The sequence below is a fragment of the Takifugu flavidus genome, chromosome 8, assembly GCF_003711565.1.
Source record: "Takifugu flavidus isolate HTHZ2018 chromosome 8, ASM371156v2, whole genome shotgun sequence".
NCBI classification, from domain to species: Eukaryota; Metazoa; Chordata; class Actinopteri; order Tetraodontiformes; family Tetraodontidae; genus Takifugu; species Takifugu flavidus.
This window is the reverse complement of record NC_079527.1, coordinates 8,360,545-8,388,522: the sequence shown is the minus strand read 5'-3', so window position 1 is coordinate 8,388,522 and position 27,978 is coordinate 8,360,545. Positions and strand designations below refer to the sequence as shown.

Sequence of the window (27,978 nt, the reverse complement as noted above, 5' to 3'; positions counted from 1 at the left end):
AAATAACGGCAGAGAAAATACAAATAGGCACTGAAAATATATTACAAAATGAACATGTAATGGAAAAACTAAACGGGAAAACCAAAAACTGAACGCAACATGAAGTTTGTGTGTGTGTGTGTGTGTGTGTGTGTGTGTGTGTGTGTGTGTGTGTGTGTGTGTGTGTGTGTGTGTGTGTGTGTGTGTGTGAATTCATGCACTTGAGTGGCATGTGACAGGTCAGAGTGGGCCTTGCAAATGTAGCCACCACATTTGCAGCATTTCAGGTTTGTTTTGTTGTCTCTAGGGGCACAGAGCTCACATACCAGGTGAAGAAGTTGTCACATGTGATATTAGGCCCTTGGAGACCAGTTGTCATGTCCAGCACAACACACACGCCCTGGTTTCTTTCAGCCCTTCCAGTACTGGGTTTTCCCAAGTATACCTGCATATTCCAGGCATAGCTGCTCTTTGCATCATAATGCTGCCCAGATCTTTATTCCATAAGTGGTAGATGCTCCACCCACCTGTTCCAAATGTTCCTGATGGCAGCCAGTTTTTCATTTCGCTGGCAGTTGTCTGGCTCTGTTATCAAGTTAAATAATTCTTGAAAGGACATGGAACTGTTATAAGGCCTTAGTTGCCTGGAATATAGGCCTGCCAGACTCTGCATCCCACAGACTTTTTGTAGCCTCACCACACAAGATGTTGCAGACATGTTGGCCTTGGCGTCATCTTTCTAATGTTTTCCACTCTCGTTCTACTTCCACTGTCCTGGGGGGATGAAGACCAGAGCAAGTGTCCATTCTCTGAAGGAAATGCCTCCTCAGGTGCCTGTTTTTCAGGTGCCTCTCCCTCTTCATCTGTTGACTGGTCAGTGTTCTCAAAGTCTGGATCAAAATCTGTGTTGTCTTCCACTTCTGAGACATCTCCTCTATCTCTGGCTCAATTTCAGTGCCCTCTTCATCATGTCCAAAAAACTGGACCAGAGTCTCTTCGACAGAGAATCGCTTGGCCAGTCGCCTACTCATTATGCTCAGAGTAAAAGGAGTGAAAGGCAAAGATCAAGCTATATATATGGGGTCTGTGTGAAGATGATACACTGATTAGATTGGAAGGTGTGGGTCACGTAGGGAAGTGAGTGAGTGAGTGAGTGAGTGAGTGAGTGAGTGAGTGAGTGAGTGAGTGAGTGAGTGAGTGAGTGAGTGAGTGAGTGAGTGAGAGAGATGGGGTGGATACACATTCAGTTATTCATTATACCGCTCACTATTGACCGGGAACACCACAGGTGTAACGAGGTTGATTAAAACATTCAAAATTCACTGAAACTGGTCATCATTACTTTTATATGATTAAGTGCATAGTGTGGAGGATATCATAAGAAAGAAGTATAACACAATATTTATGAGTGTTTTAAGTTGCAAACCGGTCAGGTTTGACCCGAACATGACAGGAGGTTAAATACATCCCCGTTAGAAGCAACTCCTTTGCTTTTATTTCTTTTTACCATCTTCTCCGGAGTAGCCAATGACGGGATCTGGCTCAGGTCCCAGCCCTTTCTTATTGACAGCCTGGACTTTTATCTCAAAGGCAGAAAAGTTTTGTACATCTGTGACGATAAATGGTGGTGCGATTGTGTATTTTTCATGCCAGTCAGGCCCGCTGCCCACCACTCTCCTCCACATCACCCGGTACTTAAAGTCGGGACCGTTAAAGTTACGTTTGTCCATTTCCTGCAGAGACAGGGGAATGATTTTGTCAGCCCCTCTGTGTCATTTTCTTTCTTTTTATTATTAAGCTTTTAGGATTGTTGTGCATTAAGGGATCAGGTTACCTCCCAGGTGATGACCAGAGTGTCTGGGTCAGTGGACTCACTCCTCACATCTTCGGGGTTACTGTCGGGAGCTGTGAAGCAAAATCCGACAAAATGGCATTTTTAACAGAAGTTGATAATAAAAACCCACCAGAGGTTAAAAATAAATAAATATATATATATATATTTCACCGTCAGCTGGTGTTTTGTAGAGGTCAGACGGTTTGCTGGGGTCACTTTTGCCCTGATCGTTGATGGCAATAACCCGAAAACGGTAGGACATGTAGGGCCACAGTGGGAGGTTCACATGCTTCTTGTCAGCTGCTACCCTCTTCAGCTCCTCCCAGCCATTCTCCTTCATATCTTGGTCTTCAAATTCAACCACATATTCTACCCCGAGATAATAACATGCTTCATTATAGTAAAAATAAAGTATAAGTAAAGGTCAGAGATATGGACATGCAGTGTGTGTTATATCTGTTTGTGTGAGCTCTGTACTAAACCTAGGATGGGGCTATTGTTGTCATCTCCTGGAGTCCAGTTTAGGGTCACTACCCGATGTTTAGCATTGGTGACCTGAAGGTGGACAGGTGGGTCTGGACGATCTGGAGAGAGCGAAACCCAAAAGAAGTTCATACAAGTGCATTTTACTACAGTATAATTGAAAGATCTCTATAACCAAAACTTACCACACAAAGTCAGAGTACTGCTGGCTTCAACCATATCCAATTTTGTGATGATCTGGCAGGTGTACACGCCCTCATCTCCTGGTTCCACATTAGAAATCATCAGGCCTGGCCCGTCAAATGTGTATCTGAGGGAAAATGATGCAGGTTAGGACAGGTTTGGATTAAAAAAACAAACTATTTCCACTGTTTGTGGCAGGAATTATTGGAAGTTTAAGTATCTTACTTTTTATCACTGTGCGACTCAAAGATCTTCTGGTCATTTTTCCTCCACTGAAGGAGCGGAGAGCTCAGTTTGGGGTCGGTAACGTACAGGCAAGTGAATATTGCTGTTTTTCCAGGCTGCAACCTCAGAGCTTGTGGGGGCGACAGGATCACTGTCCTGTCTGGAAGAAGGAGACATTCACTGATGAGACAAACCACACGAGGTGCAGTTGACATCAGCCGCTGGGGGACCAACGCCCTCACTCACTGAGCACTTCGACCTCGGCGTTGACGGAAATGTTGCTGCCCTGCACCAAGCAGGTGTAGATGCCCTCATCATCGTGGGAGACGTTAGCGATCTCAAGACCGCCGTTGGTGAGCAGGTTGACTCTGGGATCTGCTACAAGCAGCGAGATGCTGCTGCTTTCCCTAAGAAAGAAACACGTCCCAAAATGCAAATTACAAACCATTAGTGGCAGGTGTTGATGAATTTACTGGGCACTGTTTTTTTCGTACAGAGCCCAATTGGAATTCAGCCACACAGGCTTTAAATTCACAGTCACAGTCCAGATGTAACAACATTTGTGCTGTTAATTTATGCCTATGAAGAGCCACCTACGCAAAGCACACCTCATTAGAAAGTTAGCCTGTAGGCACTTGTGAGTGAGAAACAATGCAGCATAGCAGGATGCAGTGTCACGAAGTTAGGCTGTACTACGTCTCACCATGTGACTTTAGGTTTAGGAGAGCCAAAGGTTTCACACTCCAGCAGAGCTTTCTGACCCTCAACGAAGGTGTATGTGCTCCCATTCCCAGTGAGGATCTGAGGAGGCAGCTCTGGAACGCAACAGGAAGGAGAAATAAGAGCTAGCTGCACACTTCCTGTTAAAGAAGCTGCGTACAGAAAACAGATATTCACCTATGACATATACGTTGGCATTGGCGAGGATGGTTCCGTGTTTATTCGAGGCCTGACACTGGTAGATGGCAGTGTCTCCAAAGATGACATCTTTTAATATCAGAGATCTGCTCTCTGTCAGAGAGCGCCTGGGCTCCAAGGAAGTCGCTGAAAAGGCAAAAAAAAAAAAAAAAACAGAAACAAACAACAGTGGGATCGTCCATAAGTAGAGAAGGCGTATGAGTGTGCTGTGGTTGAGGCTGTCACTGACCTGAGAGGGGAACCCCATTCACAGTCCAGGTAATGGTGGGAGAGGGGATACCGTCGGCTTGACAGTCCAGTTTGACCGTCTCACCTGGAGCATATAACTGGCTGACTGGTGCGTTGGTCCAGTAGGGAGATGCTAGAAGTCACATAGATCATAAGTGACTTTCCAACAAATAGCTTGGTTATATGGTTATGGATCCTTTGTTTTATAACAAGCACAGACATTCCATCGTGGCTGTTGTAATATAGTCATCAATTACCAAAATAATTGCCCAGCAGGACCCCAGCTGATACACTAGAATGACTTTCTGGGGCAATTTTAAAGAGGAGAAACTTTAATTATAGATGCTATCAGTTTATATAATAGAAGTCATTACTGATAAATGGGGAAATCATTAAATCCTTTCCCCAATTTCATTACTGAATGTGGAGTTTTAAAAAAAAATCTGACACAGAATAATATAAAAACAATCATTTTGTACTTTGTATTCAGATCTGATGAACTTAGTGAGCCAATGAACTTGTGTGTGTGGGTGTGTGTACCTTCTACAGTCACAGTATAAGTGTGAAAGGTCCTCCCTTGGACGTTCTCAGCTATACACTGATACTCGCCCCCGTCACTCTCAGAGATATTAGTGAAGGACAGGCGGCGGTCGAACATGTCCTTAGAGATTCGTGACTCGGACATTTCCCCATCCTTCCTTAGCCATGACACTTTGGGAGTTGGACTGAAGAGGGAATATAAAGAATGAAAGGAATGAACAACAAAAAAGAAAGGATAAAAATGAAGAAATGCAGAAACAGAGACACCAAATATAGACAAAAGGATGGAGGGAGAGCAGAGCGTTGGGTGAAGGGGTGATGGATGAGTGGCAGTTATGATTGATTCCTCAGAGCAGATCAAATCTTCTGATGGATGGGATGTGCAGCACACTGGCACTTACAGGCCTTGGACGATGCACTCGAGCTCGAGGGTCTGGCCCCTGAGGGCGTGGTAAGTGCTGTGGCTTCCGGTGGGTCTCATCATTTGAGGCCTCCGGTTCCGCGGCACAAGATTTGCTGCAAAGAGAAAGATGGTAAAGAGGTTTTATCTGCGTGCACCTGTGTTTTTCTGGCTGCTGGGCCGCTGCCACTTTGGAGATTATCACACGTACAAATGTGGGGTTTTGAACAGCGGAGGGAATGCACCATTAAACACGCAGCCTCCACACTGAGAGAGGTCTCGTGTAAACACTGGCTCCATGGTCGTGACCTCTAGCTGGACCACAGATGCTGCCAGCCACATCTCAGTGTGAGCTGCATCCCATTACCACTGACCTGAGGAGGTGACGAGCCCCCTGCTGGCTTTTACTGCTTCAGTCAGCACAAGGTGCCATCACCCACCATCACATGACCAAGGTTCAAGTGCAGTCATTGCAGCGTACAAGCACATATGAACAGTAAATAAAATGATCTGCTGTAACTGATGTTGCAAATGTTTTCACTCCTGGCGAATTTACAACGTTGATGCTAATCACAGCTGTATCAGCGGTGTCTCTTTCAGCGTACTAGCAGGAAGAGATGTAGTCTGACACCTCTTCAGTTATTCATTACAGCTGCTATAAACTGCTCATTTAGCAATTGTTGCCAAGTTTCTCAGGAGTTAAAGCAAAGAAAAGCAGATATCTCTAACTGTGCGTGTGAGTGTCATTCACCTGAGGAATATATAAAACCAACTGTAACGCCAAATAAAAGTGCTTTATCAGCAGAGAAACTCACAGGGGTTGACAGTGAGGGTGATGGGCACTTTGGCCAGGATGGTGCGGGTTGCCAGGTACTGGATGTTGCAGGTGTAGTCATTCCTGCTGTCTTCAGTTAACAAATTGGCAAAATACAGGTTGCCGTCTTTACCCACCATCACTCGGTCGCTTAGGCGGATGTGGCGCAATCCTGGAAAAAGTTAAAAGTGACAGACAGAAAAAAGACAGATTAAAGAGCAAAAATGTGAGAACATAAAGGAACGCAACAAGAGCTGCAGAGACAAAGGAGGGGAGCACATGTACGGCACTCACTGTTGTCCATCCAGTGGATGATGGGCTGCATAGAGCTCTGCGGGGGGTTACAGCTCAGGGCAATACTGTGTCCCACCTCACCCTTTTCGGTGACCTTTTTCTCTTTTTGCTGGACGGGGGGAGCTGAAGGGAGGAAGCAAAAACACACACAACAGTTAATGAGTGGACTGTAAATGCAGAGGTGATACAGTCCCAGCATGTACCCAACCAAACAAACCCAAACACACATTTATGCAGCTGTATTAATACTGCTCCAGGCAGCTGACATCAGGAGTCAATTTATACCCACAATGCAGTGGGGCAATTTCTAATTTATCCCCCATTTGCGTAACTTCAATTATTTGAAAGAGACCAGGTCGCCCTGTCTTTTTCCAATCCCCTGCCCACACACACGCACTCACACAGAGGGGATGTTAAGGAGTGCTTTACATGACATCAACTCAAGATTGTTTCTGGGGAAACCGTTGTCAGGGAAACTGAGGGAAGGAGGTCGCTGGGGAGAGTGCCAGTCACACAGGTGGATGAATGCGCAGAGGTGCTCTTTACTTTTGCCCAGGGGCCTGTGGTGCGTGATTGTGTGTGGGTGAGTGGGTGACTGTGTTATTGCATGTAATTATGCTTTGAGTGGCAGTTTGGGGGGGCTCCTTTTGAATCTCCATCTGCTAACAAATGAGCTCCCCGGTAGTCAAGCAAAAGGTTTCAAGGCGGGCTCAGTTCAAATACCATTTAAGACAATAACAAAAACAACCCGGCTCACTTTTAATGTGGATCTGGAAGGCTTTCAGGAATGTGTGAAGGATGAATCTGTCATCCACAAAAGACATATTGCTTCAGATCTCATGCAGCTTATCAGAGGCTGGCACATGTTCCCTTCTTTTATGCGCTGCAAGGGTCTGTCAGCGTAAAGCAACTCAAATATTTGACCTTTAAAATTTAATGACTCCATCTCAGTTGTTGCCCAGTTCATCACCTATCCGCACAAGCTTACCGTCGATCATAAGTACGGCTGCATTAGAGACGGCCGTCCCCAGCTCGTTGGAGGCGTAGCAGATGTATTTGCCTTGGTACTGCTTCAGGGTATCCATGGTGTTACTGAGTGTGTAGAACACAGATGAGCCTGCTTCCTCAGTGACCTTCATCTCAGGGTCACTGCCGGGGTCAAACTCCTCTCCATCTTTTGTCCAATGGAAACTTGATGAGAACAAAAATCAGATGCAATGTTTGCATGGCTATAGAATTAATATATAGAATAATAATTCACATGCTTTCCAAAGAGCTTTTAACACAGATTTTGCAATGTGTCATTGGTTTAGGGACACATATGAATTACTGCTAAATTTGCACCAGATCCTCCAGTGGAACTGATAATCCTGCTTAGTGTCATTACAATATTCAGCTTTTCCTTTACTATCTCAGATGTTTTTCACTCCGGAGCAGCGAAGACACTGTTGAAAGATTGCTGGAGGGCCTATTGACATTTATCCCTGGTCGAGACGTGACTCCTAACTGTGAGAATCTGCTCTCTCTTGTAATGCTAATATGTAATAACAAGCAGATGGGAGGTCACTGTGGCCGTGTGTGTGTGTGTGTGTGTGTGTGTGTGTGTGTGTGTGTGTGTGTGTGTGAGTGCTAACGTTGGTGAAGGGTTGCCGGAGGCTTCGCATCTCATGACAAGGTCTTCAACACTAAAGACGGTGACGGATTCTGGTTGTGTGGTGATGGCTGGCGGTATCTTGACTGTGAGAAAACAGACAAAAATAAACTTGTTAAAAAAAACAGCAATGCCTTCCGCACAAACGCCACAGCAGCATTTTGTGACCGAATTTGACGCCGCCGTCATAATTCCAGCTTTGATAAACGCACGTTACATCACAGATTTCCCATTTTTAGAGGTTAACAGCTGCCGATGAGCATATTCAGTCAATATCACTTAAAAAGATCCCCAGAGAAAGAGATGAAATGTAGGCCGAGGAGAGGAGGAAAACGGTTGGAAATTGATATGGTTTAATTTAAAAGGGACAGTTTATATAAAAAAGAGATACACGGCGGCACAGACAGGGTCCACGGGGAAATGAAGGACGGATTTTAAATAGCGAAAATGTAATGACCACCAGAAAAGGTTTCTCTTTTTGTCACAGCTGCCCCAAGCCTCCATAAACCACAGCCTTTATAACAGCTTCATAAAAACTGATATGCTGGCAGTGGGTGTGACTGCATTATTACGCCAGGGAATTTGATCCAACCACACGGTTTATGGCCCAAACTGTGTTTTTATGCTCTACTTTTCGATATATAGACTGAAATTTAGCTCTTTTGTCCGGAAGGCTACAGTAACTACATTCACAGACAGAACGGAGGTCACTGCTTGATGAGCGCGGTTGGCGCCGTGCTTCATTTGACTTGAAGGGAAAGAGACGAATCCCCAGCCTGGGATGAATCTGCATTCTGTAGGAAAGTGCCGACAAGTGGACACATGCAGAGCAAAAGTAGACGAAAGAAGCAAACGGAGGCTGGAGTGAGAAAAGCGGGAGAACAGCGAGTGAGAGAATTCAATGAAAGAATTCCCACTTATGGATGAAGTCGGCCGTTTCCTACAGCTAATCAAATTTGAGAGTCTGCAGTGGCCGAGCAGGAGCCGGAGGAGCCACACCTTCGTGCTTCGGCTCCTCTTTATTTCCCCCGTCTGACCTGACAGCCCTGCTACCTCCTCGCAGCTCATCACATTCCTTCCACCCACTTCCCACTAGGCTACACACTCACACAGGCAGGAGTGTGCAACACACATCCACACACACTCATAACAGTGCCGTTGCGGGCGAATATCAGATTTAGTAAGTGCAGAGGGACCTTTACCGCAGATGGAAAAATAACTTCTTTGGCATAATGTTTACAATAATCCATCCAAATGGTGCATTAAGACCGAAACACATCAAGAAAGTTAAAAGCACTTACGATCACTTATGTGGTCTGTTAGTCCGAAGAAGCAACCAGAGGAGAGGAAATGAAGGAAAAAGATTTTCATCATCACAAACAAGGGACAGATTGAAGAGGTAAATACGCAGTAAAGAGTTTTACTGATAATCCAACAACAATGATGATACATGGACGATAACACACCGTAAAGTCTTGTGCAATGGGGCGCGACCTTTGACCCTTTTAGCCCTACTTGACATACATATGAACGCTTCTCCATTATTGATCCCGATCAATGTCTCGGTGAGTCTCATCGATGTGGCAGAGGCTCACTTAATTGAAAGGTTTGCGACACCTTGACCTTTCCCAATTCTTGACCCGCTCCTCCTCATCATCATTCTTCCCTTCCCCCACCCCTTCCTCCCCTAACCACCATGTCACCTCGGCCCTTTGTGGGTGTGATGTGCAGATTTATTGCATCTCATCAGCTTGTACAGGTCATGCACGTGAGTTGGGGGGGCGGGGGTTTGTGCGCACAGGCCTGAGATGTGTGTAGGTGTTGAGGGGCTGTGATTCATGATGAGTAGTCTTAGGTTTAACGCTGAAGAAGAGAAGTTGCACTGGAAACAATATTCTCTCTGTTTCTCCCTCCAGTGCAGCTCTGTGGGCAGGCCTGGCGGCAGATGAGATGAAGATCAATTTCCCTGCGGGGCCACAAGATCATCCGTGGATCTAATTCCTACATATTGCACTGAAGAGGAGGATGAGGAGGAGGAAGAAAGGAAGGAGAACCACCGAGGCAAAAACCTAACCCTATTTTTGTTTCTAACTCAATTGCTCATTAAATCACTCCCCAATCTCATTGTATGTTTGCACCAAGGAAACCAGATCAATAATGGGACTCGTGAAGGGAGAATGAGGGGATCGGTTCCAAAGCAATTATACACACCGTCTGAGATATGTGCTAACCAAAGAAACCACAGACAGTGTGGAGTTTCAGGCAAATAAACGCTGAGGTGTCACTTCAGACGTGTTCCTTCTGCTGATGTGTGTGCTCATTAATAACGATGAAAGATCGTTAGCTGCAGGCTTTCACAATAAGCAACAATCAGAATAATACAATATGAAGGTGTACTCACAGCTGGAGGGGATTTGTATGGCTGCTCGACCAGGCTGGGCAGCGAGGGGGAGGAGGAGGAGGAGGAGGCATCGGGACCACTGCCCCCTGCTGCCGCCCTGCTGTCTCTGCGTGTGAGCCATTGTTCAGTGTCCCATGAAATGCCCACCTGCTCACACACACTAGCACTGGAGGAGTTGAGATCGGGCTCACTCCAGCACACAGAAACACACTTGAGGAGCAGTGGTGAACAGGAACGTCGTCGGGGCTTCTGGTCTCGCCTCTTCTTTTCACTTGTTTATGTCAGGTCCACGCCCTCGTGCCGGTCACCTCTATGGATTATAGAAGAAAAGAGGGGATGGAGGGAGGTCGGGGGAGGGGGGAGAGGGGGGAGAGGGGGCAGATAGGGGCCATGTGTCAGAATGGAGAAAAATGAGCCTGCACCATGTGGTAGGACCCTGACACACAGCTAGCCAAGGACTTCAGATGCCAGTCAGGATTTGAGAATTACACATCTGAACAAAAAGTGACAACAATGCTTATCAAAGGACCTGTCCCTGCAAAGAAAAAAAAAAGGAACTCCATTTCCTTAATTACACAACCGGTGGCCCATATGGAAGGGCCCGGCTGCAGGACAGATGGACAGAATGCCGCAACAAGAAGCTCAGCACAGCCTCCCAGCTGGGCTCCGGATGGACCAAGGCAGGCCGATGGAGCGTCAAATCAGATATAACCCAAGACGCACAAACACACATTTGATAATTTGACAGTTCTGCTCCGTGTTACCCAGATGACACAGTTTGCGGTGTCCTTCGGTGATGCCGCTGTGATAAACGTGCGATAAAGATGCTATCAGTCACAGGGAGCGAGGAAACCACCCCTGCGAGGAGTCTATCCTTTCTCCATCTGCACATTTGGATCCGGTCCCTGTCTCAACATGCAGACTGTCCTCCTACGCGGCACCACGTGGCACAGCCCGCTGATTGTTTACACAGCTCAGTATCACACACAAAGAACTGTTACGGCAGTGATTTAGACGCAGATGGGAGACAAAAGAAAAGGAAGTATAATAAAGATGTTGGATGCTCAACAGCCCTGACTGAGGGGGGCTTGGCTCCAGAACAGGTCTTGGCAATGCCACAATGGAGTGATGGCTGACCTTGCAGGGTGGGAGGAAGGTCAGAGATGAGAGGAGATGAAGCTGGTGGTGATGAAGAAGCGTGGAGGGTGAGAAGGGGAGGGAGAGGGCTGATTATCATTCATTTTGAAGTGGGTAATGGCTGACCAGTTAATTACTGCAGATTCTTTCTAGATCACTCTGAACAATGTATAGACGACTGTCTCAGCCAGAAACAAAACAATGAGGTAATTGTCTACATCAGTAGGGACAAATTAGATTAAATTAAAGATCAAACCAGAGCAAAACCCTTAATTAAGCAGTTTTAGCTAACAGCGGGATTAAATGAGCCATTGCACAAACTTAGCTGCCTTGTGAGGAGAGAGATCACTGGGAGGGAGAAGACAGATACAGAGCGGCAGAAGAGGAGAAGGATGAGAAAAGGGAAGCAAAGAAGGAGGTGATGGGAGGAGATCAGAGGAGATGAGAAAGGTTGACAAAGGGTGACCACGTCTGACTCTAATCCCATGCAAACACAAGCTTTGTCCAGCGCGTATGCATAATTCCTTCCACTTCCTTATGTCCCTCTTCTTCTGCGCCATCATTTCCAGTCCTCCCATCAATTAGAGGCTTGTTGTTCTCTGGAGACGGGAGGCTAATTACCGGCCTTAAACATGCCTCTCCAAAATGCCATTAGAGGCAGACGGATGAACCGGGGATGGTCGTAGCATAAGTACTGGTGCTAATGTGATCCAAGGCTGAAGCTACCGTATCAGTGTATCCTCCAGCGAGATGGAGAAGGAACACCCAGTGGAGCAGAGCAGAGGCGCTGATTAACGGTACAGCGTACTACAGCGTGTCACCATTCCTAATTCACCCGGGGTCGCAAACACATGCTTAAAAACACACTCACGTCGAGTTACAGACATGTGATGCCTGGATAGCCTTGAACTAAAGCAGCCAGACAGACAGATAAAGAGACGGACCCACACCTCATAGCTATCAGACGAATAAGAAGCTATGGGCCAGTGCACTCTGGTCCAGACACAAACCCTGCCAAAGATTATTCCGGTCATGCTGCCTAGGAGCAGTAAAGAGGAACACTATAATGGCCTGGGAAGGGTGTGTGGAAGGAGAGGAGAGGAGAGGAGAGGAGAGGAGAGGAGAGGAGAGGAGAGGAGAGGAGAGGAGAGGAGAGGAGAGGAGAGGGCATGGAGAGCTGCCGTTTCATAAAGAAAACCCAGAATGGAGAGAGATCCAAACGTCCTGCGTGGAGGCTTGTGGTACTCCATCATCACAGGGGTGAGAAACACCCACAGGGAAGCAGATGTCTGATTTCACGTCTTCAGGGCCTCCCGCCGTGCAGCTGTCAAAGAGCCAATCCCTGCCCTGTTACCTGCTCCATTGGACGGGGGTCACAGGTCACTGTGGAGATGGCTGCTCTCGGCTGGGTTTGGACACCACTTTATAGCGAATCCTGAGTGCTTTTAAAAACTATTATCAGTGGTTGACGTGACAGCTGCCATCAGAAAAAGGTCACTCAGAAAGCGGGGTCCTATTTTTCCCAGTAAAAGATGCCTGGCTGCAGAAATTTGCCAACATGTATGAAACCAGCCAAATCAGTTTTGTAACTCCTTCAATTATTCATGGCTTCTTGCTGCTGTGAGGCGTTCTGCTTCCAAAAAACGCGACTAAAGCAAACCCTTTATGCTGTTAACGCTGATATCATTGGAAGGATCTTATTGCTTCACCCGATTGCAGCACACACTCCGCCTTTTTATGCAATCGACGTAAAATTGTAGGTTCTCGGCACTGGGGAGCAGCAATTGGGGTTAAGTAGACATGTTGGGCGTTGTCAAGGACTTTCAGAGCTAAATATATGTGGAGGTGGAGAAAGGGGAGCGATGCACGCAAGATCACGTCTCAGGAGTCAAATAGAGTATTCAGGCGTCTTCTGATCCCGCTGCTGCCAACCCAACACGTAAAGAAAGGAGGCTTTTACTCCTGCAGCTCCGCGTGAGGAGCTGATCTCTTGATGAATGTAGCTACGTAATTTGTCTCGACCGAGTGAGTCATGCCAACATAAATTCTGAAAGCTTTCCTGACTTTAATCACATATGCCACTGTTATAGATTTGTGCGTGATCTCGCTCTCTCTCTCGCTCTCTCTCTCTTTGTATATGTGCACATATACATCTACGCACAGCCTCCTGTCATCTGAATTTTAAATATTAACTAGCTCCTGCTGGGAAAATGTGTAGAGAGAGAGGATAGGATACAAAAAGGATGGGGAGGAAAATAAATGGGTACATGGGCCCCTCTACCCCTGACTCGGCCCCCCAGGGTTCAGCTGTCTGGTATCATCAGGCTGAAAAGCGTCGGGTCAAGGCACTGGACAAAAACGAACTTCAGCAGAGACAAAGAAGGAGTCGGCAAATGGAGTCATAAGCATTGGAGGAGCGAGGCTGCAGGAGAGTATAAGGGTCAATGGGTAGTAAAGGGAGGGGTGTGTCTCAGAAACAAGGTGATGCCGGTGGGGGGTAGATGATTAGGCCCCCTGCAGAGTGAATTATTCATTGAAATCCCCTTTCCTGTCAGCACAGTTTGCCCCAAATCCACCCAAATTCATAATTCATCCGCACGCCTTGCCATACATTGGGTCTGGCCTCAGACTGCTGCTGCCCATCTCTACCTGCCGTGTCGTTGCTGCGCCTGTCTAACGCAGCGCCTCCCTCCCTCCCTCCCCTGGTGTTTCTTTTTTCTCTCTCTGGCAGGATCATCCTTAATGCATGAGCCTGTTGCAGTGAGACGAGTCTCAGTCCCACTTTGTCAGTACAGCACAAAAAGTACCACATATCATGTGAAATATCACCGGCCACTTGTTCGGGCTTTGCTGCAGGATTCACTTTGCAATGCAGATGCGTCTTTCATCCTCCGCCGCTGTGAAAATCGCATCTGTTACAACCCCTCTGGAAGGGTTTTTAGTGGGACTTTTAATAAAAACTGTCCAAGAAAGATGAGCACCAGTTTTCCTGTCACCTTTTTATCAGTCTTCTCCTCGCTCAGCCCCTCAGATAGTTGACACTAAAAGCTTTCTTCAATTCCCCTCTCATCATTTTTCACAGTACATTTCCCCGGCGCCCCCCCTCCTTGTTTGTATGCAACTCATCCTCTCTCTCCATCAATTTAATAAACTGCTTGCTGAAGCACTTTTGCTTGAACAATAAGCAACAGGCCCAATTAATTTAATGTTTGGAACTTTAATTCCTGAAGGACTTGAGTTAATCTCTCTCGCGCTGCCACAAGACGCTGTAGAGGTTCAGCTCATTTGGAATTATTCACACCCCAGTCTATAATGTTAATACATAAAGAAATGTTTGGAATTGAAGCCACATCGCTGACCTTCGAATGATTCACCTCTTTCTTGGACGCCTACCCCCCCTCCCGCCGCCGCCGCCACCCCTCCGGAATAAAGGCGCAGAAGGGAAGGTTGCCTGGGGAGCTACGGGGGAACTGTCCATTCTCGCCACATTTCTCTCCATCTCATGCTCTGTCCTGGTTGCCATGACAACGCAGTCTCTCTATCGCATCCCCCCCCAATGTGTTCGTAATATTCAGTTATGCGCACGCATGAACGCTGAGGTTGACCGCATCATACCGGTGTATGTGCGCAAATACTCTCCTGGGCTAAGGTTGAGAAACACGTGCACGTGTAGATTCACGTGCACAGAAATGCCAAGTAGCTTCACATCTCCTTAATAGCACATGTTCTGAGAAAAACCAAGAAAAAAAAGAGAAATGCCACACAGAGACTTGAAAATGAGCACTTAAGCCACTGAAAGAATGAAGTACTATAATCACTCTTTTCTGAAGGCTAACAGAAAGTACAAAATTCTGTAGAGAGTCTTCCATGGCGCTCTCGGCCTCTGCCCGTCTCTCTCTGTCTGTCCGTCTGTCTGTCTCTTTTGTACACCAGTAAACACACACAGAAAAACGACAGCAGCAGATATCCCTGGCGTGATTTATTTATTGCTGTTTCTCCCCTCAAGACACAATGGAAACACTAGAATAAAAGCAGTGGTGAATAATTCAAAGAGAAGAGCCAGGACTCATTAAGGCACGTGTGAGGGGCAGCGGAGGGAGAGAGGAGAGGTGAAGGGATGGAAGAGAGAACAGAGGGGAGGGAAACTGACAGGAAAACAGGGGCAACACCGGTGGGAGTTGAGAGGACCGGGTTGACAACAAACTACACAAACAGGGAAAATGATAAAAAGGAAAAGGCAGAGACCGAGGTGCACTGGCATTAAAAACCAACCTGACAAGTAGACGCTGTGTAACGATGAAAGACAGAGGTGCTACCCTGATGTGATAGTGGATCATGTCCCCTCATCCATGTGTTTCAGTGAAATCAGCCTGTGTCAGCAGGTTAGCTAATCTCTCCTCAGCTAATGGATCCTATCTTGGAGTGATACCTCACTCCGTGTTCACTCAAGCCCGCGACTGATAAGGTAATTTGCTTATGGCTTGCCTGTCAGCCATTTAGCCACAGGAAGTAGAGATGTACCAGGGAAAAGATTCCTGTTAGATTGTTAATAGAATAGATGGCTGGCCTGGATTTACTGGTATATAAATCAGGACTGGGGCATATTAATGGGCCCGACACTGGCCTTTTCTCTCACCTGTAATTATGAAGCACAAACAGAGCTTTTATGTATCTAAATTTAGTCTGCATGTAAACACACATGCACATACACACTTGTATCTTTGTAGGGACTTTTATAATACACGACCCAGCTTCCTATCCTAAGCATCCTAACTCACCCTCTCACCCTGACCTAAACCCGGTTCTAACCTCAACCATAAAACCATGTCTTAACCCTCAAATAGTCCTTTGAAGATGTGGAGACCTGCCAAAATGGCCAACTTCCCAAACATGTTCTCACTTTGCCAGTAGAATGAGGATTTTTGAACTCAACATGTTGCAAATACACGGACGCACACGCACATGTATATGAAGTGTTATTACAGTGGGAATCATTTGCTTGGTTAGAAACCACTCAAGTTGGATTCTGTGCCTGCAGCACAAAGCAGTAACCATGGACACGCCCTCTGTTACAGACTGAAGATTTAAAATGCGATGCATACAAATGCCCCCTCGCATGCCGCACACTCCCGTCCTCCATCCATGTTCTATGGGCAGCAGGAAAGTATAGTAATGATCAGAAGCCTGTGAAGATCCTTTGTAGTGTAATGGGCCTGAGCCCATATGACAGGTAGTTAATGGCATTAGCTGGAGCAAACAGGAGCAATCATGACATTATGAAATCACACAGAGGAGCTATTAGGAGTGACCTTCCTTCTGTCTCCTTCCTCTTGTGCTGTCCTGCAGCCTCTGCTTCCTTTCACTCTCTTTATCTTCCACACTCAGCCTCTCCCTTTCCTCCTGTTCCTCCAGAGCTCGACTCGTGTGTATGGGCGTGTGTTGGTTTTGTCTTTCTTTCTTATTCTGATGAGCATTTTTGACCTTCGCCGATGCCTTTAGTCTTCATTTCAACAATGGCTGAGAGAAAAACAACGAAACAAAACCTCGGAGCTCAGTAAACATGTTAGCATGAGCCCATTTATCCGTTACGGAGCCAGATAAGATTTGATGTGAGCGCACTATTAAAGCCTTTGGGGACGGTGCAGCTACACGGGGCTGCATAAAGCGCTGACATCAGTGTAGCATCTGTCAGAGCCAACCCTGAGCCAAAACACAGAAGCTAAGTACTGACGGAAATGACAAACCAGCTTAGAATCAGCACAACCTGTATGAACGAGCCCCGGAGGGAGCGCCGTCTCTGAGGCCGGCGCCTGAATGTGAATAGAATGGTGATCGGACACAAACGACTGTGTGAATTTATGTAAATTCTCCTCTCGTATTCTGATCCAGGGCAGGTGTGAATGAACAGAGCAGCAGCAGAACGAGAGAGCCGGACGGGCTTCAAAGGTTATCTGATGAGACTCAGGTGTGAAAGGAGCATATGTGTGGAAACAGTGTGTTTGGGTTTGTGCCTGCCGGAGAGAGCAGGTGGGAGATGGAGCCGTTTGTTGGAGCGGGAGGTGATGTGGGAGGAGCAACCCTGCAATCTGTCCTTTGGCTGCGAGAGCTGAGGATGAGGAGGGAGCGGCCCTGCGAGTCAGGTGATAAGTAATCTGCACGGCGATGGAGGACACAGTGGTGCGACATGCAAGGACACGTGGCCGCCTCCGCTGGGAGAAATGTCACGCTACGCTCTGAGGAGTGGGCGGGGCGTGTCTACGTGACCTATAACCTCCATCACAACAGGTCAGATGTTGGTGACGCGAGGCTCCCGGAGTATAACGAGAGCGGCACAAGGAGGCGTAGCTGTTTGTGTGAATCCGTGTCTTATTTCTAACTCATTCAAGATTTCCTTCATTTCTGATGCTTTCATATCAAAATGATTTGTGACCTGGAGCCGCCTGCAGAAACATTTGACAAGCTTTGTGTATGCTGGGTGTAATCCCATCGTTTCCAGCTCTTTAGGGAAATGAGCTGCTGGCTGGGCCGGGTCACACATGCTGCTTTGCTAACACATTTGCATTGCAGAGCCGCAGTGACTGTGGGAAAACGGCCGGAGGTGTTTCTGTTCTTCTGGTTGTCGACCCCCAGGGAGGTCACTCACACTAGAAGGATGTTATAATCCTACATTCACAAGGAAAAAAGACTATTGTTAATAACATTAGCAGTCAGGTGACCCAAGTGGAAGGTGCAGGAGATGCGTCTATCAAAGCAAAAGCATATTACAGAATATGCGATTGCCATCTTCTAAATGCTTAACCAGCTCAGGCTGAGGCTTCTTGGCAATTCCATTAGCTTTGTTAAAAGTAGCAAAAGCAGCACTTCCCTGTAAGTGCTCTTCCGATAATCAAATACAAAACATTCTGGGCCAAGGAAAGGGAAGTAACTCCTCAGGTGGTGAATATCTGCTTTGTGGAGACAGAAAGGATGGACGAGGAAGATGATAATGATGATGCATAAGGCCCCAAAAAGAATGGGAACAGTTTGTGTTTGTAAGTCTAAAATAGAATTATTTGTTGCACGGTATGGAAAACCTGTTTTTCTGGGTTTTTCTGGGAATCATTAATATTGAAGGTAAATTATAACGGTGGTAAACACACAGCAAACTAATGATGGCGCTCAGGGTGATGAACTGGCTAGGTTTGCTTTATATAAACATATTATGTTCAAAAGAAAGTGGTATTTTTCATCTCAGCTGTAACGGCGCTTAACAGATGAAAACATGTTTACGGGGCTGATTAATTTTAAGAAGAAAATTCGGGACACACAAACAAACCATGACTGTTCTAGCAGAGCACGCGCCACAAAACCCAGCGGAAAATAAATATTTCCAGTCAAAACAACAGAGTTGAGGAGGCGAAGTCTGCTGATGGCAGGGTAAAGTTTATGTCCTCGTGTGGACACGCCTGCTCGTGCACGCCGTGGCAGCATGAGGGCAGGTTTGGGTAATTGACTGGAAAGACGAGTCAGTTTAAAGGGATTTGCCTGCCAGTCAAATGGGGCTGAGGGAAGATAAAGGGCAGCAAAGAGAGGGGGGACCGGCTTTGCATGTGTTGTGGCTCAGCCTACCAGAACACACCACCTGGGTGCACATACGTGTGCGTGTGTGTAAACTCGTGGGAGTGCGTGCGCTCCCTCAGGTCGTGGCAGGTCAGTGTTGATATGCATGGCAACATTTTGTTTGCGTCAGAGTGTGCGAGATCGAGCGCAGAGTCCTCCCTCTCGCGCCTTTTCTCACCTCTCTGTCACCATGACAACCTCCTGACTCCAGCTCAGCTCCACACAGCAAATATTTCCCTCCCCTCCCCCGTTACATGTTCGTCATCGGCACCCCATCCCCCCCATCTTCTCTCCTCCTCTCATCTGTCTCTACTTTATAGGCCCTGCCTTCATCTCCAGTTCCAATGTCTCCTGCTCCATCTTTAGCTTCCTCCACTTCCCGTGTCGTCTACATCCTCCCTCCGCTTGAAAGATTTCGTGCTTCCTGGCTGCCGTCTTTGCAGAAATTCTTTTATTTGCACTTCTTCTGTTCTCTCTCCCCTGCTCCCTGCTGATTGCTGCACCAGAATACCAGGATGAAACTTCCCCTTGTCTCTCCCTGAACCCTCTTACCCTACCCTGCCTTCTGCTTCTTTCTTCTTCCCTAAAAGTGGAAGCTTGGGGAACTTTAAACGATGAATCCACCTTTCAGCACAGCTTCATTACCATCAACACAAGATCACATACCGGCAGCCAAAGGTTGGCGTTCCCTTAACCTGGCTATCAGGTCTGGGAGGGATTAAGGCTTTGGGGGGGGGTTGCAGGTTGGCACAGCGTCCATGTGTCCCTGCGACTGACCAACTCCCATTACTGGTCTTATCATCATCATCACGGCACTATTTCTGCTTTGTAATCACATCCAATCGTTACAAATAGAGTCAGACCTCTTAGAGGCAGAGATGCTGCTGCTCTCCAACAGAGCAGGCCCGGGCTCCATCAAAAGCCGGTGTGTTATCTTGGGCGCGCAGCCCCGTCTCTGCCGCAGACCCTCGGCTCTCACAAATCCCCCTCCCCACATTGGCTCCAGCCCATCCGCACACACACTCCCCGTGCAGTGATACAAATAAATCGAGGACGTGACATTTTGCAGAACCAATTTCCAGCATGGAGCCAAATGAAAAGGAGGGAGCGGATAAACTGGATCCCACCTGTGTTTACACCCATCTGCCATCAGTCACTTAAAAGGATTGACAAGTGTATTTGCCCTTGGTGATGTGTTCCAGGAGGCAGACGGAGTGGGGGCACAAAAAGAAGACAAATGCTGTTGTGCACAGTCACGCTCCGTCTCTGTTTACTCGCTGTTTTGATTTGCTCCCTCTGCTTTTATGGAGAATCACCCCCCGCACTGGGGGCCCCGGCTGCTGCCAGCTCTGCAGCACTGACTCCAGCCTCCTTCCCCCTGTTTTGTTACACTTCTGAGAAATGACAGAAAAGGGTTTGGCCCGAATCCCCCGTGAGAGAGCGAGTGAAGTGTAGAGAAAGAAATGGAGAGAAAGACTAGAGAGGAAGCTTCCCCTACACCTTCCCCTACAGCCCAACAACTCCACAAACTCTTCATGCCCGTAAGGTCTCAGAACACACATCTGTAGGATGAGCAGAGGTTTCATTTAATTAACAAGCACTCGGTGAAAGTGATGGTGTGATAGAGCAATGTTCCATTAGCCTGTTCACACCTCCAGAAGAAAATAGAGCAGCGAGATTGTTGGTAAACACATATTCATCATTTCCCCTCCGTGGAGTGTTGCTGATCATACTATATAGGACACTCTGGCAGCGCTGACAACGCTTCTCAAACAGACGCAGGGATCATCTTCAAGTTTGCACAAAGAGAAAGTGTTTTGTGTGTCACTCATGGAGGCCGAGAGGGACCCACGAGGAGCTGGAGATGCTGCTCTGCTTCAGTTAGAGAGTGTCTGTCCCACTCTGAACCGCACGCCGGTCAGAGCGGCGTTCAGTGCACGGTCATAAATAAAACACAGGCTGTCTGAAACCATGGACGGAGGACTGGCTGAAGGAGAAACGAAGGGGTGGCGAACGACAAGACTTAGGAAGACAAACACGGATGAATGATATATGAGGAGTGGAAATGAAGTCAAATTCAGGCTGATGTTTCTGTCTGCAGTATTAAATGTTTGTATTTTAGGTCACTGAAACTGTTTAGAAATGGGCTGGTTTTTCTTTTTTTAATCTTCTAACGCATCTGCTCCTTTTGTCTTCTTACACTGACTTTGTTTTTAGCCCCCGAGCAGGAACGTTCTGTAAATCTATGATCAACATTATTAAAAGGCTACAGATAATAAACGTGATTTCTCAGATTTGCTGCTTCTCCTGCCCCACCCGAAGCCTGCAGGATGAGGTCTCTGCTTATAATTACCTCATTAAGCTTGTTAAAAATGCCTGGCCCGTCTGTCTGCTCCCTCCACTTTCTATCTTTATCTACACATCGTTTGCTTTCCCTTCTTCCCCCCTTTTCTCCCTCCTTCCTCCGACGTGACATTTGTACCCCTGAATAAATCTGTTTTTCCTCCATGCTGCTCCAGTTTCCTCATGGTGACTGAGCCTTTTATCTTCTGCTTGTATTAACAAGAAGCCTCTGCACGACCGCTTTCTGCAACATTCCTCATTCTTTGGCGGCACAGATTTAACAAATGATTTAAAAAAGAGACGTGGCACAAAAATGCACTCTGTAAGTTTGGCCACAAAGGCAGAATAGTTGGGCCGCTTGGCCTGTGCAGCCGAGCGTGACGTCTGGTGTAAACAGTTTTGGAGTTAGATATAGTGTCGTTGCTGCATCTCGGGTGCTGAGTGAGCTTCATGCCCAATTTCCCGCCCCCAAACTCCAACATAAGGCTAATTTACAAGCACAAAGGCTGCTTCTAGGAGACGCTAACAACCCGAGATTCAACAGGGGACAAAAGGCTAATGTGGCCCAGTGTAACAGGTGGTTGAGAGGGGAAAAGGGCATAAATGGAGGACATTTTATGTAGTTATTCCACGTCTTTCTTCTGTTCGAAGTTCAAATATGAAGATTTTAATATAGTATTGTGGCGGACACATAGGGGCGTATCTCACACCCAGGTGATGCATGGGGTGATGGGCGTGGTTAGCCCTTGATTAGATGCATTGTTCGAAGCGCCATTCTGTATTGTCTGGTGGATGCGGAATAAAGACATTTAAACCATCTGCTCAGTCTGAGTCTTTCCTCTTATGTTTATTTTATTGCTAGTTTGGTGCCTAGTTTTTTAGTTTTTTGTGTATTCTGCCGTTTAGTCTCTCTCCCAATCTAAAAAGAAAAAAAAGCTATTGTGAATTTGGCTGAGAATGTCTACGGAACAATATAAAGGAAGATTAATCACATGACAGGCTGCCTGCTGCACCATACTCAAATCCCTGCCAATGACACCCCTGTGCTTCATGGCAATATCAATCCAAAATGCCACCGGGACAAAAAGAAAGTTTCCATTCTAAATCAGGGAACACTTAAAAGAAATGTCACAGAAGCAGCATTCTGCCCAGCCAGGAGAGGCGAGCTAACATACGTGTTCTTAGTGGCGATACAAGATTTAAGAGAGCCATTCTGCCAGTCTGACACATTCATCTCTGACATTTCTTCAGTCCCTGACATTTTCTACCCCCCTCCTCCACTTCCATCTCTTTCCGGCTGTTCCTAATCAATTTCTCCCCTCTGTAACTCTCTTCCTCCAATGACTTCTCTTTGTCTCCATGCCCCTCGTCTGGCATTACCCTGTTTTAACCTTTGGACGCCACCCGTGTTCCTCCCTGCCCACCATCGCCTGCATGCATGCGGTGGGTGGTGTGTGTAATAGGATGGCACAGTAGGTGAGATTAAATTATCCCAGTGTATGGGGATTACAGCCCACTCAAAAACCCGATCCCCTCCCCTCGCCTGTAAGCCAACTCTAACGGATATCACAGCTGACGCGCAGAAGAAGACAGAAGCATCTACGTGGTTTCCAGAGGCAAATGTGGGCTGTTTACTCGCATCACCTGCAGGAGTGGCGGGGGCTGCGGGTGAGTGCATTGATACTTGCGTCCGATTTCCTGTCTATTCCAGTTAGGATTCATAGCAGTGAAGTGGAGAGCGGAGAAGAGGCAAAATCAATACGCTCGAAGACCAGCGGTTAAAATAAATAAACCCTTATGGACTGTATGGAACCTTATATGGACGCCATCCATCTGAGGCGGTTCTGTCTCTTTTCGACCGCGTTTAAATCTGCAGCGAGAACATGGATATGATTTAAATTCCGGCACCGACGTGAAAGCAATTTCAAGGATGGGTCAAGAAGAAGAAGCATTAGGAAAATTGATAAGGAAAGAATAGAGTGCAGGAGGAAGAATAAATCCCAGCAGTATTGGAAAGGCTGTCAGAAGGCTGATTTTAAGAAAAGGAAATAAATAAATCAATATAATAATAAAACAAAGTCGTTGTGTCAGGCTCATGCAGAGCAGGTGTGATGTAATCAGACCAATATGGTTGAATTCCCCAAAGAAAGCTGCAATATGGTGAAAGCCAGCTGTCGGATGTGATGGCAGATAATAATCATGTAAACCAGCACGTAAAGAGTGGCAGGAAGCAGCGCAACGGTGCTGTAATGCAACAAATGGAGCACTTGAAAAGAGAGTTTTTAGACTTTTAAGCTACAGCGGGGCCCTCTGGAATGTTTCAAAAGAATGAAATAATCCTTTCAACGGTTAGTTGCGGTGTCAGAAACACACACTTTTGATGCAGCCCCACAGTTAACTCATTCATGGCGTGCTTCATGGCGTGCTTCATGGCGTGCTTCATGACGTACTGTATGTTCCTGTCACACATGAAATATCTTTGCCAGTAAAATGTTGGGAGCCAAAAGGAAGAGATGCAGGACAGAGGTCCAATTTAGTTTAATTATAGCCACTGTCGGGACAATGACGGCCCTTTTAGAGAGCTGAATGTGGGCCCCAATGCTGGAGGGGAATTCTCTGTTTCGTTGAAACAAAGATGTCATTTAGTGAAGGGCAAAAAGAGAAGAAGAGAAAGAAAAGGACGACGTCAAGGAGAGACAGAAGGTCAGAACTACTTTAATTCATTTTTAGTGTGATTGCTTTACCGTCTGGATATTTAATTACATCTACACAAAATGATGGAATTTAATCAATTTAATTTCCAATAATTTTTCATTAAAGTAATGAAACTCTGATCATAACTAATCAATAATAACATGAAATATGTCCATTTAAATGTTCTATAACACGATGAGCTGCTCGGATTTCATTATTGCTCTGAAACCACTTCTTCTTTCTAAACAATACACATGACAAGATTGCTGATCTAATCTTGAATATCTGCTTCTCGGGGGAAATCTGCAATATTTCCTCCAAGTAAATATGATATCGCACCCTGAAGAATCACATTTGTTTTCTTACTGGCATCCTAATATTGCCCCAGTCTGGGTCTTACTTTCCTAAAAGGGATTAATGCATTTTTCTAAAACTTGCCAGGGCCGGATCGATATTTTGATTCAGAGGCTAATGTGAGCCTCTCTGTCTATGAGATAAAACCAGCGGAGGGGGGTGTGCACGTAGCAGGGACACCAGGTTGATGGGTTGCCTTTATCACTATAATAGTTCTGGTTTAGGCACCGGCTTCATCCAGTGCTGCTCCATCCTGGCCTGCTGCCTTTTAAATCAGCCTTTTCATCTCCTCCCTTTTTTTGGCAAATGTCCCCCCCCCCACCCCCCCCCCCCCCCCCCCCCCCCCAGCTTCCTCCCCTGTAATCATTTACGAATGGTTGAGCTGTCAATTCATCTGACCCTTGACCCCCTAAATCACCACAATGTATTCTTCACCACAGCCCTGACAGCATGTCGACACCATCCCCAATTGACACCCAGTGGGCCGACTCCCACCCGTGTGTGTGTGTGTGTGTGTGGTGTGTGTGTGTGTGTGTGTGTGTGTGTGTGTGCTGTGGCTGACAACATCCTGGTGAAACACACAACGTGGGCATCATAAAGAGAAACGCACCAGGAGTAAACACTCCAGGGAGAAGCTCACCAAGTCTTTGATTGTGCTTTTGTGAGTTTAGAACTTGACTTTTGTTCTCAGAGGAGAACAAAAAAGGAAGCCAGACACGAAAGATGCTTCATCAACTCCTCAGTGAAAGTGACGCTTCTCCCGCTTAACCCTTGTTTTACCCCGACGCTGGTTCACCGTCTGAATCCCCAGAACGTGCCAAGTGCAGCCTTTGATCCCGCAGCAGACGACCCAGTAATCAGGCTGGGGAGGCAACATGAGAGGCTCTCTAATTTGCTGCACTGCAACAGGACGTCAGCCGTTTGTCTCTGCTCAGCTCCTGCTCGTGTGTTGCAGGATCCCCCCCCCCCCCCCCCCCCCAACGTTGCATCTGCAGGGCTGTAACAGGTTGCAGAAGGAAGCAGGAGCATCACTGCTCCTCCCTGAACCGGCAGGTCCAGAGCAGATCCCACCCACACCAGCTCACCCCTCCAGAGGTACAGAGGTGCCTCTTCTTCTTCTTCTTTTTCTTCTCCTCTCTCTCTCTGCTGTTCTTCATTATCATTTGGATCTCTCATTTTCATGATGCTTACAGCAACCCTCCTCTCTCGTGCAGATCCCCCTGGACTCCCTGTCCTGCTCTCCTAACATAAATCCCTGCTTCCATTCATCTTACTGATGGAACTGCTCAATTAACCGACCCACATGAGTGAGAGAGAGAGAGAGAGAGGAAGCGAGGGATTAGATTTTGTAACCTACTGTAGTCAAGCCCACTACTCTCACAACAATATGCAGCAGCTCACAACACCGAGGGGGGATCAGCTGCCACAGCTGTACACACACCCCTCTGCATTAAATAGTATGATAATGCGACCAGCAGCAGGTCTCTGGAGCATTGCTGCCATAGAGAGGACATGCACACACACACGCACGCACACACACACCGCTTGATTGCGGCCTCTTCACAGGAACGGCTTTATGTAACGTGTGAGTGTGCGCAGCGCGGCGTGTTTACGAATGTTGTACAGATGGTAACCAGTCACTGCCGGGCACCCCCCCCCCCGACTGGTTTCATCTGGGACGAGCCGCAGGGTCCTGAGGGCTGCAAGGGGGAATGGGGGGGGCAGCAGGTTCACCCCTGCTTCCAGCACACATGTGCTGGTATGAGCAGATGAACAAAGACACACACACCCTAACATGTTTAGAGGTGGATCAGAGCTTGTGAGAACGAGTTATCACCAAGGTGATAAGTCGTTTATTCCTCACCGATGGGGGATCGGATGTGGGCAGGATGGCGGCAGCGGGAGGCTGTGTGGCGTGCAGCCAGGTGAGGGGCACACCTCCACAGTCTGGTGCTGCCACACCCTTATTTGTTCCGGGTGCTTTTGTATGGCTAATGTGCCCTGCCTCCTGTTGATCTCGCAGGGTTTCTGTTTCCTGTTTTTCCTGTGCAGTCTGAGGTTATCCAGCTCCGATGGCTTGGAAAAGCTCCGCTGCAGCTACGATAAGAAAAGTGGAGTCTGGAAACTGGCCGTAAATGTTTCCGCAGGGCTGAATTTCGTCCTGCACGGTAATAAAAATCATGGCAGCACATTTCGACCACAGGCGGTGCTCAACACTCAGCCATGAGCTGGGGGAGGGGAGCGCAGGGAGTAAACGAATATTCATATCAAGGTGGCGAGAAAGGAGCGGCATTTGATTTAACATGCAGAAACCAGATAAAGACACTGAGCTGCGGATTTAAAGAGCGGTTTGTGCCACTTTGTGCCACTTTTAAGAAGCATGCTGTTACACAAGGGCGTCATCGAGGGGTCGGAGAAAAGACAAAAATCCCAACTTCAGGTGCATCAGACACAAGTGCAGCCTGATCTCTCTAATAATCTGCCTGATCGAGCTCATCTCCCAGAGGGGAGGCAGAGCGACACGCAGCAGTGCTGTACTGAGCATCCAATATTAATGCCAGGAGAGACCCTGTTGCATGCATCAAGCTGCACGGGGGGCAGAGAAAGTACCAATCAAATGAAAAAAAACAATCAAAACCAACAGATTATAAGGTTTTTCGGGCTAATACACGTGATAACAAAATCCCAATCCTGGACTATTGATATAAAGACAGACTTGACATTTATCCATTTATTTAATAATTGATTTTTTATAGAAAAGCCAGTGGTGTGAAATCGCTGGTTGTGCAGTTTTCCTCCGTAAACACCCGCTGGGGGTCACGGACCTCAGGGGCTGCGACCACGCTGGTACTTTGCAGCAGAACATAAAGCAAAGGTGCGATTCCCAAACAAGACTGCAGCCTCATCAACATGCTCACAAGCTCATCTGCCTACGATGTCACTGAGTTCTCCTCTTACCTTTTGCAGCGACGCGTTTTGACTCCAACAACTCCCGGAGAGCCTTTTCCCCCCACTCTCTCTCTCTCTGTATCTGTCTGTCTGTCCCGTTCTTATCTGCTCGCGTCTTTTCTTCCTCGTCTCTGTGAAATTGATTGTGCCCCTCTTCCCTCTGCTGATGCTGCAGTGAGAAACCCACCCTCCTTCGGCCGCACGCTCTCCCTCTCTCCCTCCTTGACTCCTATTGGCTGCCTGGTAGAGGTGACATCACCCTTCTTCTCTGCCTGACATCCTCCCTCCCTCCCTTTCTCTCTCTCTCCACCACCCTCTCAGTGGATTCTGACCATTCCTTTATCACCCCCCCATCCTTAACTTCTTGAGGTCTTGCTCTGATCTGTTTTTTGATCTCCAGTTATAGAGTGAGCACAATCATTCATGCTTTACATGAGCATGTAGCCCATAACCTGGTCCACGTCTCTCTTCGCTCCTCTAGCTGCATGTTTTGTGTTAATAATCTGTTTGCTCCGCTGGGTTTAACTTTGATAAGCTCATTTAATGAATTCCAGCTCTGAGACTGTGCCAGTGCCTCAGCTCATTAGCGTTAAAGGCGCGACCGGGATGATTGTTTCAGAACGCTGGCGAATACATATGTGCCGCCTCTTATCTGAGTCTGGGGGAGAGTCTGGGAGATGCTCTGATTTCAGAGCAATAAAGGCCTGAGGTAATCCTCCGTGACAAGATAAATGTTGTTGGCGACGGTGATGGAGCGCGCGATGGTAATCTGCAGAAGGTTCCACGTCTTTGGATCTGTTTTCTCTTCACAAGAACCGAAGTCGAGTCTCTGTTCATATTAATGTAGCTGCACGTCTGAAGCAAAGGTGCAGAGATTATGGAGACATTGTTGGAGATTATATCAGGGGATTGTTGCCTCACTGGTGCGTCCCAATGTCTGCTGAAACACCAG

General features: G+C 47.1%; 1 protein-coding gene across 4 annotated transcripts in view; it reads right to left on the bottom strand.

Annotated features, from left to right (window-relative positions):
* l1cama (L1 cell adhesion molecule, paralog a) overlaps nucleotides 1–27,217 on the bottom strand; it is a 33,636-nt gene extending 6,419 nt beyond the window's left edge. For 2 of the 4 annotated variants that reach the window (XM_057039599.1, XM_057039600.1), the window contains exons 1-19: nucleotides 27,036–27,217; nucleotides 9,951–10,260; nucleotides 8,851–8,865; nucleotides 7,533–7,635; nucleotides 6,887–7,089; nucleotides 5,899–6,021; nucleotides 5,606–5,776; nucleotides 4,792–4,906; nucleotides 4,391–4,575; nucleotides 3,852–3,983; nucleotides 3,602–3,748; nucleotides 3,408–3,519; nucleotides 2,951–3,111; nucleotides 2,705–2,864; nucleotides 2,482–2,606; nucleotides 2,296–2,397; nucleotides 1,985–2,182; nucleotides 1,814–1,884; nucleotides 1,487–1,712 (exon numbers count right to left, since the gene is read on the bottom strand). In XM_057039599.1, the coding sequence (XP_056895579.1) occupies nucleotides 1,487–1,712; nucleotides 1,814–1,884; nucleotides 1,985–2,182; nucleotides 2,296–2,397; nucleotides 2,482–2,606; nucleotides 2,705–2,864; nucleotides 2,951–3,111; nucleotides 3,408–3,519; nucleotides 3,602–3,748; nucleotides 3,852–3,983; nucleotides 4,391–4,575; nucleotides 4,792–4,906; nucleotides 5,606–5,776; nucleotides 5,899–6,021; nucleotides 6,887–7,089; nucleotides 7,533–7,635; nucleotides 8,851–8,865; nucleotides 9,951–10,071 (2,470 nt within the window). In that variant the 5' untranslated portion in view covers nucleotides 10,072–10,260; nucleotides 27,036–27,217. The remainder of the gene's footprint in view (nucleotides 1–1,486; nucleotides 1,713–1,813; nucleotides 1,885–1,984; nucleotides 2,183–2,295; nucleotides 2,398–2,481; nucleotides 2,607–2,704; nucleotides 2,865–2,950; nucleotides 3,112–3,407; nucleotides 3,520–3,601; nucleotides 3,749–3,851; nucleotides 3,984–4,390; nucleotides 4,576–4,791; nucleotides 4,907–5,605; nucleotides 5,777–5,898; nucleotides 6,022–6,886; nucleotides 7,090–7,532; nucleotides 7,636–8,850; nucleotides 8,866–9,950; nucleotides 10,261–27,035) is intronic. The other 2 variants (XM_057039601.1, XM_057039603.1) reach the window with 1 other exon arrangement.
* Nucleotides 27,218–27,978: the final 761 nt, after the last annotated feature.